Source organism: Pholis gunnellus (assembly GCF_910591455.1).
Source record: "Pholis gunnellus genome assembly, chromosome: 17".
NCBI lineage: Eukaryota > Metazoa > Chordata > Actinopteri > Perciformes > Pholidae > Pholis > Pholis gunnellus.
Window position 1 is genome coordinate 19567064 of NC_136544.1, and position 12276 is coordinate 19579339.

Consider the following 12276-nt stretch of genomic DNA (forward strand, 5'->3'; position numbering starts at 1 on the left):
AGTAAAATACAGTAAATTGGCTGTTTGGTAGAAAGTTGCATTAGCTTGAGACAGGCTGGGAAGACAGAAAGTACTACAACCGACATACACATTGTTTTGGGTTTCTCATGTGATTTGTTGACAATAACTGAACATTTCATTTATGGACAACGCACATGAATCAATATTTCTGTGAAGCGAGCTGGCTAATGTTTAAAACCTTTGGCGAGATGTGTTGAAACCAATCAGTTAATGGTTTAAGATTGATATTTTCAAACAGAGGAGAACAAGATGCCATGAAGACAGCAGCAACAACAACACAATGAGCATTCTCAAGCCATGCAGAGCAACAGGATAATAGCAAAACATGATCACAATAAAACACCAACGATATACACGTCTTGGTTCATGTTGCCACGCGAGCAGCAACACAAAGCAACAAAACACAGCTTGACCAGCCTTCAGTGCTTGTTTTTCACACAAATATGGTAAAAAAATGTAACAATACAGCATGATTTGTACCTCAACTGTCTATCAGTTATTAAGAGGTGTGAAGCCCCACTAGATGGGGCCTCATATTTACAAATGAAAGAGGCTTTGCTCAAGTTGTTTCCTTCCTGCTGAAGTAGGAGTGACACCACGTCTCAAAAAACTAATTACATGGTTATTTGGCCTCTATACCACACAGAACATTTTATCAGTAGAGATGAACTGTGTCATCGCAGTAGTAACCAAATTACCAGACACTGTGTTAAAACAGCATTTATGGAGAATATATTACAAACCCAATTTCAGTTAAAAAATAAATATTTGGCTCCTATGTGCCTCCCTTACGTGTATATTTGTCATATTATATCCTTTTCTTTTGTAAGGCACTTAAAGTTGTGTGTAGTAATAGTAGTACAGCATTAGCTATTTGTTTTGTCGAGCTATTGGTAATAATAGATGTAATAGATGTGTAATAATGATTGTCTCGGTGTTGCGTAGTTGTAGGGAATGAATGACATCTGTGTTTCTTAATGAAATGTCCACACACACAAAAAGACTTCATGTCAACATTTTGTCGTGCACGTCACCAGAAATGTAGCAAGAGACTGTTGAGTGAACTCGGAGTCTCTTCGGTGTCACAGAATGGCAGCGCCGGCCCTTTTTTTCACTCTGACACTCAGTTTGTTTCCTGTGCAGCTTTCAGTCGCTCTCCACCATCAACAACATGGCTATACGCAGAAAGGACAGCTTCCTCTGGGGGAAAGGTACGCTATTGTTATTCTTTTATTCTTTTTTTAAATCAATAATTTATACTAATATGGAAAGCTGCTACTCAAAAACAAATAGCAGGGTTGTTGTGAGATTATTTAAAGTATTAGTCAAATTATTTGTGTGGTGTAGTCATTAGTAATGACTAAAAGGGCTGCTAATTTACATTTTGTGGGTTTTGCTTTTATGTGGAAATGTCTTTTTTTCAAAAACTACACATATTTGATTATTCAACTTTTGTATCATTTTAGACCTGTGATGCACAATAATTGAAACTTAACATGCTATTATAAAGCTGCAAATCCTCCTCCTGTACAAACCCATCCATGAATTAAGATGAATTGCACATTAATGGAAACACTCAAAATCAACCTGACTCAATGAAAAGAAGGGAAGAGAAGCAGCTATTTTCAGCCTCTCTTCCTTCTCTCATTCATTGACCACTTCTCTAACTGGTGGAGGATGAAGCTGTGATGCCTGCTGGTCTGTGACAGCGGGCGTAGGTGTGAAGGAGGATGTCAAGTCACACCGCAGCGCTACAAGTCTACTGACTGTTTCACCAAGTATATATGCCATCACCATGAAGTGTTCTTGTCTAAGTGCTGAAGCCTGTTGTCACCTCACAGCTCCACCGAAACTCCCCCCAGGAGAGAAGAGACAGGGGGACACCATCAAGATTCACAAGTTTGAGCTGTTGGATGACATTCAGGTACTTTAGTGTATGTAAATATATATATATATATATATATATATATATATATATATATATCCCCCAAGGTCTCACATTAAAAATCCCTCATTATTCTTCACACCCACTCCCAGTTGCCTCAACAGAGCTTTTCACGGCACACAAAAGGTTTCATTCGCCATCTTTTTATTGAGGTATGAAGGTTATTATCTGTTGCCTCTGAGTGTAACATTGGGTCTACAGGTGTCTGTGACGTAGCGACAAACCTTGGTACCAAGCTAACATCTTTCTCAACTCCCTCTCTCAGAAGCTGAGGTTGGAGATCGATCACATCATGCCAGGAATCCACAGTCCGGAAATAAAGGAGCAGAAGTGAGTATGATTAATTTGTTCAAGCAGCTCCTTTATGAGTCAGTGACCGCAGCAGACCTCCGCACGTAATACTCAGTTTGACAAAGTCATAAAAGCAGCTTTATCGTGTTTTTATTTGAGTCAGAAGTCAAATAGTTTCTAGTATATGCTGCCTGTCTGCAGTTCAATCTTTAAACCTGCTACTCTAACCTTTCACCCTGATGTTTTTAAACCTTTTCTTTTATGAAAATGCTTCACATTCAGCTGTGGCTCCCAATCTTTTATGTACCCACAGTCCAGATTAATTTAAGACTAAGCATGCCAATCCAACCATTTATCCATTACTTTTGCATCCTGGGTGTTCATTACTGATATATTTATGAAGGACAAAGTGTGGTGGCAGCTCTGAGTGTAACAAAACACAGTTACTTGCACCATGACATAAATTGGAGAGGAAGTCTTGACATTTTGAGAATGTGTGCATGGGGCTGTCTAACATGTTTTGATTTCCTGTTGCTATTGTCGCTGCTTTCAGAAGGTGTTAATGATCATGGTATGTCAGCGGTATCTCACAGTATTTCGATATAACTGTGTTACTGGCATAATAACCACAGTTTCACAGAACTGCTGCCCCCCACCCTAAACGCCTCAACTTAACAAATAATACTTATTAAAATACATGCTCACGAAACATGGAGAAAATGCTCTGAATGGTTGGTTTTTTGTAATTCTTTGAAGGACAGAAAATGAATTGATGGCCATCCTTATGTTTTGATCTTTGATCTTTATTAAAATACCAATTAGCGCCGACCTGGTTCAAACCTCTGAAATATGGGAATTTGTTGTTTTTTGTTATTTCATAGCATTGCCGATTGAATAAATCATATTTTGAACATATTTTGAACTGTTGGCCAGGTGATAATTACTCTCTGATTTTGAGCCTCAGTAACCTAAGTAGTTTTTTGTTTCACTTTTCTTTATTATTACATGTCATGCATGTAAATATACCCAACCTGTAGTAAGTTAACTGTGCACATTTCCCTGCTCTGACTTGTGCATCAGATTAATGCAGAATTATCTTGTTTCAGAAAAAAGTGTGCACATTTAGAAATATAATTTAAAAATCAAAACATCTGTGAAGAATACCAATTATACACCAGACAAAGCTAAATAAAAAGTTTGTAATATACAGAAAATATGATTTGCATTCAATTAAATAGTCCAATTTGCCTTTGTCTCTGTCTTTTTGATAAAAACAATGAAACAAGCTTATTTTTAGCATTATTTGAAAATGTATTTGTCATTTAATTTGCTGTTGAAAAAAATATTGTTAGAAAAATCTATGTTTTGGTCTTTTGTTGTAGTAAAAATGTTGTGAAGAACAGAAGATTCTTACGTGGGAAAAAGAAATTCAACATGGACCCCAAAAGGGTGAGTTTATATTGTATTTTGATTTATACACACAATAAAAAAAGAGGAACTATTGGTTATAGAGTTTATTTCTTGCTCTGAAGGCAGATATTTAACAGAAATCAGCAGTGGTGAAGAACTCAAAGGTGCTTTGATTACTTTCTGTCTGCTGTGTAGCTTAAACTATATAAATATATCAGTCATTAGTTCATTTATATTTGTATTAACATCTGCAAAGTAACAAGTAACTAAAGCTATCAAATAAATATTGAGTAAAAACTACATATTTGCCTCCAAAATGTAGTCGACTAGAAGTATAAAACAGCATAAAATGGAGATAATAGTGCAAGTACCTAGAAAGTCTACTCAAGCATATAGTACTTGAGTAAATGTACTTATTTACATTCCAGTACTGGAATTCAGTATAACCTGCTTTGTACAGTGTGTACAGCCGACCAACACACAACACCTGGTCACTTGTATACCTGTACACAGAGTACACAGTAGTTTCCCAGAGATGTCTCTAAGAGTGTAACATCATCTTTGGTGCTGACAATCTACATGTAACTTTATTCAGCATTTTAAGTTGAATCAGTAAAGTCACAATAAAGGTACAGTAAAGTCACAGTAAAGGTACAGTAAAGTCACAGTAAAGGTACAGTAAAGTCACAGTAAAGGTACAGTAAAGTCACAGTCGGTGAAATCCTACTTTCACTTCTTCAGCTCCTCTGATACTGAAGGTCAACAGACAGATGACAGCGAATATAACTCCACACAGAGCGGATGTGGATTTAAGTAACGTTTGTGTGTGTGTGTGTGTGTGTGTGTGTGTGCGTGATGTGCGTGTGATGTGCAGAAATGCAAACTGTGCACAGATGCAGACGATGACTGAATAGCGAGAAAAAACACATCCTGTTCCCTGAAGTGGCGCAGAAGCGCCACTTCACCACAGCGACCTACGTCTTTCTCGCTGCTTCCTCTCTGAGTCCCTCGGCCTGTGACCGCTCTGGGCTCAGGCCTGAGGACCTGTATGAGTGGGAGGATGAGAAGTGTTAGACTTCTTGGGGTTATAAGGGTCTTTTAAGTGTAATTGATTTGAAGAACTGCTCAGCAGGAGTGCACACTCGGTTGAGAGGGTCATATTTTGAAGATTTGGCTTTGAACAGCCTTTGAGATTAAGAGATAACAGCAGGCAATAGTTATTCAACCTTTGGTCATCTTTTTTCTCTGGTGATTTAAGATTGACTCAAATGGAGAAGAAAACCTTCTTTGCTTATCAACCTACAAAGTTATCAACATCGATAAGAATTAAAACTCAAGCTTTGGCCAACGTTTAACATGAAAGCTTGCAATGCTGTGGTACTTATTTCCTGTCCTGTTAGATGCCAAAAGTCACACTGGGCGGATGGGAGAAGGTGTGGGGTCAAACGTAAACCAGTCTGTTCGTGCTGCGTGTGAAACAAAAAATCAAAGTTGATTTATTTTTCAACATTTTATAAAAATAAACCTAACTAAGTAGTTTTGTTGCCTAAACCTAACTATGTTGATGCCTGTGAAGATGGACGTGTATTTTGAAAAGACTGTATTCATGTAACGAGCGGAAATTGACGCGCGTTTCTGGACTTTTGTAGGAGAACACAAGAAAGATATAGTCTTAGTCACCCACGTATATGGGTTCTGTGGACCCCAGGAAGATTAGCGGCCTCGAAGGCATCAGCTAATGGAGATTCAGTTAATAAACAAATAAACAAATATACAAACCTTTGTATGAGGTTTGTAGACAGGAAGCATGTAAAACCTTTGATTAAATGAATGAACATTTAAACTTTAAACAAAGCCAAATGTGCCAGAATGCACCCTGAACAACCACAGCGTCTGTGTGTAAACATGGACGGGGTTTCCAAATACTTTTCATGCAAACCTTCCCACCCTGTGCTTTTATTCAGGGTGTCCATTACCTGGTTGAAAATGACCTGCTGGAATGGCGAGCAGAGTCGGTGGCCGAGTTTCTTTACAAAGAGGACGGACTAAACAAGACCGCCATCGGCAACTTCTTGGGAGAAAGGTACAGTATACGCACACAAGTGATACCGTGTGGATGAAACCTGGAAATATTCTCTGATGCCAACACTTCTACCATGTTTAAACAGATGGGATGATGTCATCATAGAGAGACGGGACCAATCAGAAGCATTCATTTAGATCACTAAACAGACAACTCAGATCCTTTACTTTGAGCCAAAGTATGTAGAAATACTCAATTACAAATAAAAGTCCTGCATTCAAAATCCTACTACGTATGTACAAAAGTACCATAAGCCAAATGTATCTGAAGTAAAAGTACTCGTTCTTCAGTAACATGTCTCCTGTGACTGATATATCATTAAATGACATTATGAGATTGTTAATACTGATGCATCAGAGCAGTATTTTACTATTGCAGCTCAAGGGGAAGCTAGTTTTAACTACTTTATATACAGTTAGTCCAGTGGTTCCCAACAAAGTGCTCGCACCTCTTCAAAGGGTCTGGAGATGATTAATGGGAGAGAAACAACCTGATCTTACAGAAATACGTGAAAAGACGACGACTGACAGAGCATTACGATGTGGTGGCACCTAATGTGTTAAAATTACAAGTCGGCATCACAAAGAAAATGCAGACGGAAAGTCATTAAGGATCCTTTTAGGTTGTGGAAACACAAATTAAAGACATCCACGTGAATATGCAATGATCAGAGCTAGTGAGGTAGAATAAACACTCACGGGAGGCTGCAGAGGGGGGGGGGGGGGGGGGGGGGGGGGGTCAAAACAAACACAGGACTTTCCTCCATGAGACCAGAGATCAATATCGGTGTTCATGGCCCAAAGCTTTGTTCACTTTTTGTGAGTTACGTTACGTTCATGACATTTTTCCTAAATGGTTTTCTTGCCTAAACCGTACGTTCTTTTTGTTGCCTAACCTGACGTTTGTTTTGTTCTACAAACCTAACATTAAAAAGTCATTTCATGAGTCATTTCACTATGAGATCATGAGAAAAGAGAAAAAAAGGTCTATTACAACAATCTGTGTTTTTTTTTTATATCAGATGATTTGATCCCCGTTGTGTCTCACACAGTCATTTAGATGAAACAATCAAACAGACAGAATACAGACGCTGGAAATAAAAGGCACACGGCAGCTGAGCCGGTAAACGTAGAGAGTGGCTGATAATGAGGAAAGAGGGAACAGGTGTGTCGTCAGGTGATGGGGAAAGGAGGGAAAGTCTGAGGGCATCTCAACATGTTTTAAGTATTACTTGAGTAAATGTACTTAGTTACATTCCACCACTGGACTTCAGAGAATTCACATTTACAGGCAGCACATGTTGTAGCTTCATCTCCAGGTTTGTGTTTAAGTCCGTCATCCAGAAACGTCTTCTGATCCAGCTGAACTCGAACCTCAATCCAGATTTCAGTCACTGAAAGCAAACCGTCTTCATCGTAGAAGACACGTGCAAGACACGGAAATGTGACGACTTGAAATTTTGCCCACTTTTCACACTTGTGCACACCTGGTCACTTACTGTAGAACGTGACCTTGGATTTCTCGGTTTTTGGTTGATTGTTATTATTATTTTCTTTCTCTCAGGGAGGAAATGCATCTGCAGACACTGAAAGCGTTTGTGGGCCTGCATGAATTCTCAGACCTGAATCTGGTGCAAGCGCTGAGGTTCGTGTTGCTTTAAAAGCGTGAGACTTTGCAGCAGTATTTTTTATCTTTAGTCTTGTTTGTCTGATGATGTAGAAATCCTTCTCCTTCTACCCAGCATATGTTTTACATCGTGTGTGTGTGTGTGTGTTTGACACCTCTGCTGTCTTGCAGGCAGTTTCTGTGGAGCTTTCGTCTCCCGGGAGAAGCGCAGAAGATTGACAGGATGATGGAGGCGTTCGCAACTCGCTACTGCGACTGTAACCCAGGGGTCTTCCAATCCACAGGTACAAACAACAGAGACGTTGGGTCTCGCCTGATTCACTCTCTCCGACAGGCCAATTAAAAAGGAATAGATAGACAAGTTATCTGCTGTTAAGATGAATATTTTTCTTCTCTCCTCTTAAAATGAGTGAAGTCACAATAACATCTCATCTCTTAATATTCAGTGACAACAAGGCACAGCTGAAGAATACTAAGTGTTTTCCTACTTCCTGTATGTGTGTGTTTGTGTGTGTAACAGACACATGCTACATCCTGTCTTTTGCCATCATCATGCTCAACACGAGTCTCCACAACCCCAACGTCAAAGACAAACCCAGTCTGCAGCGATTCGTTTCCATGAACAGAGGAATCAACAACGGGGAGGATCTGCCCACCGAGCTGCTCACGGTCTGCTAATACCAATACCAGTGTCTTCATCATGTCCTACAATAATAATATCATAATGAACTCATGTTTATCACTTAACTACAGAATCACTAAAATACTGCTCACATGTACTAATTATCACAAAACACAAAGTAAAGCTGAGGCTGCTGGGAAGGTCATTAGATTTGCAGTATTTGGTCATAAACCAAAGTGTTTTATTACCTAACATTTTGATGGAGCTAGAGGAAAAGTTAGATCACCAAAGTTGTTACAGTTTATCCTGAGCTGAACATGAACGTGTGAACCAAATGTCATGGCAATCCAACAGTTGTTGTAACATTAGTTGTTTAGATTTGCTTTACTTGAGACTTTGTAGATTTCCTTCCAAGTGTCATAGAAGAATTATTAGACGTCTAACTCTATTTACAAACACCCAACACGAAACATTAACTCCTCCCTGAAATATGTCACTGTTTTCAGCTAAAAATATAACTTTTAAGGAGGTCTGGTTGCACAATGAGTTTACGATATTATCTAAAAAAGAGAAACTAGAGCTGATTGCTCAACTGACATTTTGGGGAATTTCCCTTCTGCCATCTCTTTGTCTGGGTAAAATGATTTGAATCCTTCTTCTACTCCTGTCTTAAGACATTTGAAAGAAAATCACACTTAAAAAACTCAATTATTCTACACTTGATGTTGATACTGACATTGTCTTCTAGAAACTGTACGCGAGCATCCGCAGCGAGCCGTTCAAAATCCCAGTGGACGATGGGAACGACCTCACGCTGACGTTCTTTAATCCAGACAGAGAAGGCTGGCTCCTTAAAATGGGTGAGATGCTGATGATGTTTGTTCTATATGGAGACTAATCTGAGTTGTTTGGAGGCTTTCAGAGGAGATTACAACACACTGTTTGTCTCTGTTGAAGGTGGTCGAGTTAAAACCTGGAAGAGGAGGTGGTTCATTTTGACAGACAGCTGCTTGTACTACTTTGAATACACCACAGTAAGAATCTGTCTCTCTGCTTTACGTCATCATGTGAATGTTAAACGTCCTGTTTTTAATATCCTCCTCCTCCTCCTGCAGGATAAAGACCCGATTGGGATTATTCCTCTGGAGAACCTGTGCGTCAGGAAGCTGCAAGACACAAGCAAACCGGTAGAGCATCTTTTACTTTTGGTATCACAGCATATGAAGGAGTGTTGAGCTTCCTCACACACATTATCTGCTGCCACACACTAAATGAATCACACGACAGCTGCTAAATGAATTTCCAACCCAAGTGCTCAAACAATGAGTCACGAGGCTATCAGGAGACCAATAATATAAACAGAAAGCATATGCACACAGTAACAGTGCCACATGTGTGTCTGCTCCTGTGTTTGAACAGTATTGTCTGGAGTTATATAACCCCAAAGGACAAAAGATCAAGGCCTGCAAGACGGAGAACAAAGGCAGAGTGGTGCAGGGTAAACACCAGTCCTATAAGCTCAGTGCAGCCAGCGCAGAAGAGCGGGACGCCTGGATCGAAGCGATCAGGTGAGAGCCGCGATGCTGTGGAGAACACGTGGGAGGCCGAGTGTCTTCTGTGAGTCGTGTTGGACTTCAAGGTTAAGATATTAAAACACGCGATCACAAAAAAAGAAGCAATAAAGACGATCGTGATGAAACCATCTGACCTCCGAACCTCTTCACGTTTGTCATCTTAAATGTAAAACTGCAGCTTAGTTTTACCGAACCTTTTCTTGGCTTTGAGTCTCAGCTGGTTACCCAGCAACAGCTGAGAGCCAAGAAATAGTCCGATCCATAAACACTTCAGGTTTTGAACATGTTAAACAAACCGAGATATGAGCTTTAAAGGTATTGATGAGCAGATTTGGTTACGTTGGGACAGAGCCAGGCTAGCTGTCCCCCCCCCCCCCCGTTTCCAGTCTTTATGCTAAGCTAAGCTAAGCTAACCAGCTGGTGGCTGCAGCTTCATAGTGAAACAAACATGAGATATAAATGTCTGCCATAATGTAAATAAGCCTATTTCCCAAAATGTCAAACTGTTATCAATGGGCCCGTCTCAAATCAATATAACTGTATCAGTAAACTGGTAAGAGATCTATTTTTGTCTACGTATTATATTATATTACACAAATGTCTGAAACAAATCTTATAAAAATCCATCCAATATTTGTTGAGATGGAGGTAAAAACATTTGCAGGTTCCTGTTGAAATCGAGCGATTTAAAGATGTTATCTTGGATTCTGTGAAACTGCAAAATTTTTTACTATCATCTGACAATTTATAGACTCAGCCATTAACTGATTAACTTAAAAAATAATCAACAGATTGATCAATAATCAAATTACTCAATAGGTCAAACATGAAAGAACTACTGGTACTTCTGATGATCTCATTCTGAATGTTAATCTTCTCTTTCAGGGCGAGTATCACCAAAGACCCGTTTTATGACCTGGTGTCTCTACGAAAGAGGAAAGTCATCAGCAACACTTCCTCATAGTGTTTGGATCCTGGACGACGTGCTTTTATGGATCGATCATCCTGCGATTTTATGACAAGAGACTGTTCAGGAAAAATAAAACCCAGACTGAATCGCAACAGCATTTTCACAGAAATGAACAAATTGGGAACCAATACTTGCTGAAGTGTAAAAAAAGAAAAGGGAACTTTATGTGGCACTGTAAAGTCTTCATATTACTTCTGCAAACTGCAGGCACCACTGCACCGACTTCAGAGACTGACAAACATCTGCTGCAGGTCGAATCTGATTGGCTACTTCTGATGCCAGAGTCACGGTGATAGGAAGTTGGCTTGTTAGCGTCATGGATGAATTACTGAACAGGCCAACTTAAATCAAACTTCTGTATCAAGTGGCTGTCAACCTTTGCTGTAGGAAAGAAGTGCAAAAACAACCCACAAAGAGATACAAAATGACCACAAAGAGACATAAAACATTCACAAAGAGATGCAGAATGAATAAAATGAAACTCAAAACGTCCACAAAGAGTTACAGAATGACCACAAAGAGGCTTAAAATTACTAAAACAAGACTCAAAATGACCTCAAAGACAGAACACATCCACAAAAGAAACTCAAGGTGACAAAAACGACTAAAGAACAAACACAAAACTGCTACAAAGGAAGAGTGTCCCCGTCATCTGTTGTGATTCTTTCAGTTTGGGGGTTTTACTCTGGGGGAGGAGGGTTGAGGTCCACTGTCTCCTAATCTGTCCATTGCTGTAGGCTATTTGGAGCCACAAACAGTAGCTTTTTATTTTATATGACAATATTTAAATGAGTTTATTATGCATTCGTTCATTACACTGAATAAACAATAATGAACGGTTAATTAATCAGGGCTTTAAATTTGAGCCTCTACACATTTGTTTAATCATTTTTCTAATATGCCCCTGATGGTTCTGGGTGAGTTAACCAGCAGCTGTCTACTTTTACACTTTTCTCACTTGACTTAGTCATCACATCATTTAAATTAGTTGTTTTCCTCTTTATGGATATCAGATCTTACCTTAAATACTAACAAATTGTTGTAAATACAGTAAAAAAGCAGGTAAAAAAAGCCTGTCAAGTATAAAAAATTAACTTATGAATACATGTTACTTTGAAAGTGTACAGTATATTTTATTAGTGTGATCATATTTTACTGACTATGTATAATTTAGTAACTGTATATTGATGGAAGAATCCAACTACTTGTACATTAAACTTGTATATTGTCTGATTGTGTGTCCGTTTCTCCAGCAGATGGAGGTACATCATCACTTCTGCTCACGTTCAAACATTAACTTTTACTTTGACAGCCCGACTATCTTTATCTCGTTATTACTGTATGTGACGATAAGAATGAAGAAGTGAAGCGGCTCAGAGATCCTGTGGTTATCTGATGAGCATGTGAAGTCTTTTCCTGTGCAGTTCCTGTCGTGAGCGTGAAGCTGTGGTTTCAACAAAACACAAACAAAAAAACATCTTCGGTTTTCTTTTTGCTTAACACTTTTCCTCACCGTGTGTTCTTTAAACATGGAAGGGTTTGATCGTTGATTATTTACATTTTACACAATTATTTTAATGTATTTCAAGTACTCAGTAGTTTAAATTTAAAAAAAATTAAAAGTTGGATATCTCTGAATCACTCCATTAATCTGAAAATACTGTCAAAAATCTTTTTAACCATGTTTTTAGGAATATAAAGTCGTATAAATGAGTCTCTGAATGAACAAACCGC

At 38.9% G+C, this 12276-nt stretch overlaps 1 protein-coding gene across 2 annotated transcripts; it reads left to right on the top strand.

The window, feature by feature from the left end:
- Nucleotides 1-1158: 1158 nt before the first annotated feature.
- On the top strand, nt 1159-12059 carry cyth4a (cytohesin 4a). Of its 2 annotated transcripts, XM_079178030.1 has the most exons (13): nt 1159-1232; nt 1863-1945; nt 2232-2296; nt 3640-3706; nt 5632-5750; nt 7314-7394; nt 7548-7660; nt 7897-8045; nt 8747-8858; nt 8956-9032; nt 9114-9185; nt 9418-9566; nt 10458-12059. In XM_079178030.1, exons 1-13 carry the CDS (start codon nt 1193-1195, stop codon nt 10534-10536), a joined length of 1206 nt encoding a protein of 401 aa, XP_079034156.1. In that variant the 5' UTR covers nt 1159-1192; the 3' UTR covers nt 10537-12059. The 2 variants fall into 2 exon arrangements, with proteins under 2 accessions (XP_079034156.1, XP_079034155.1); XM_079178029.1 differs by lacking the exon at nt 1863-1945 and having other exon boundaries at nt 1185-1232.
- Nucleotides 12060-12276: the final 217 nt, after the last annotated feature.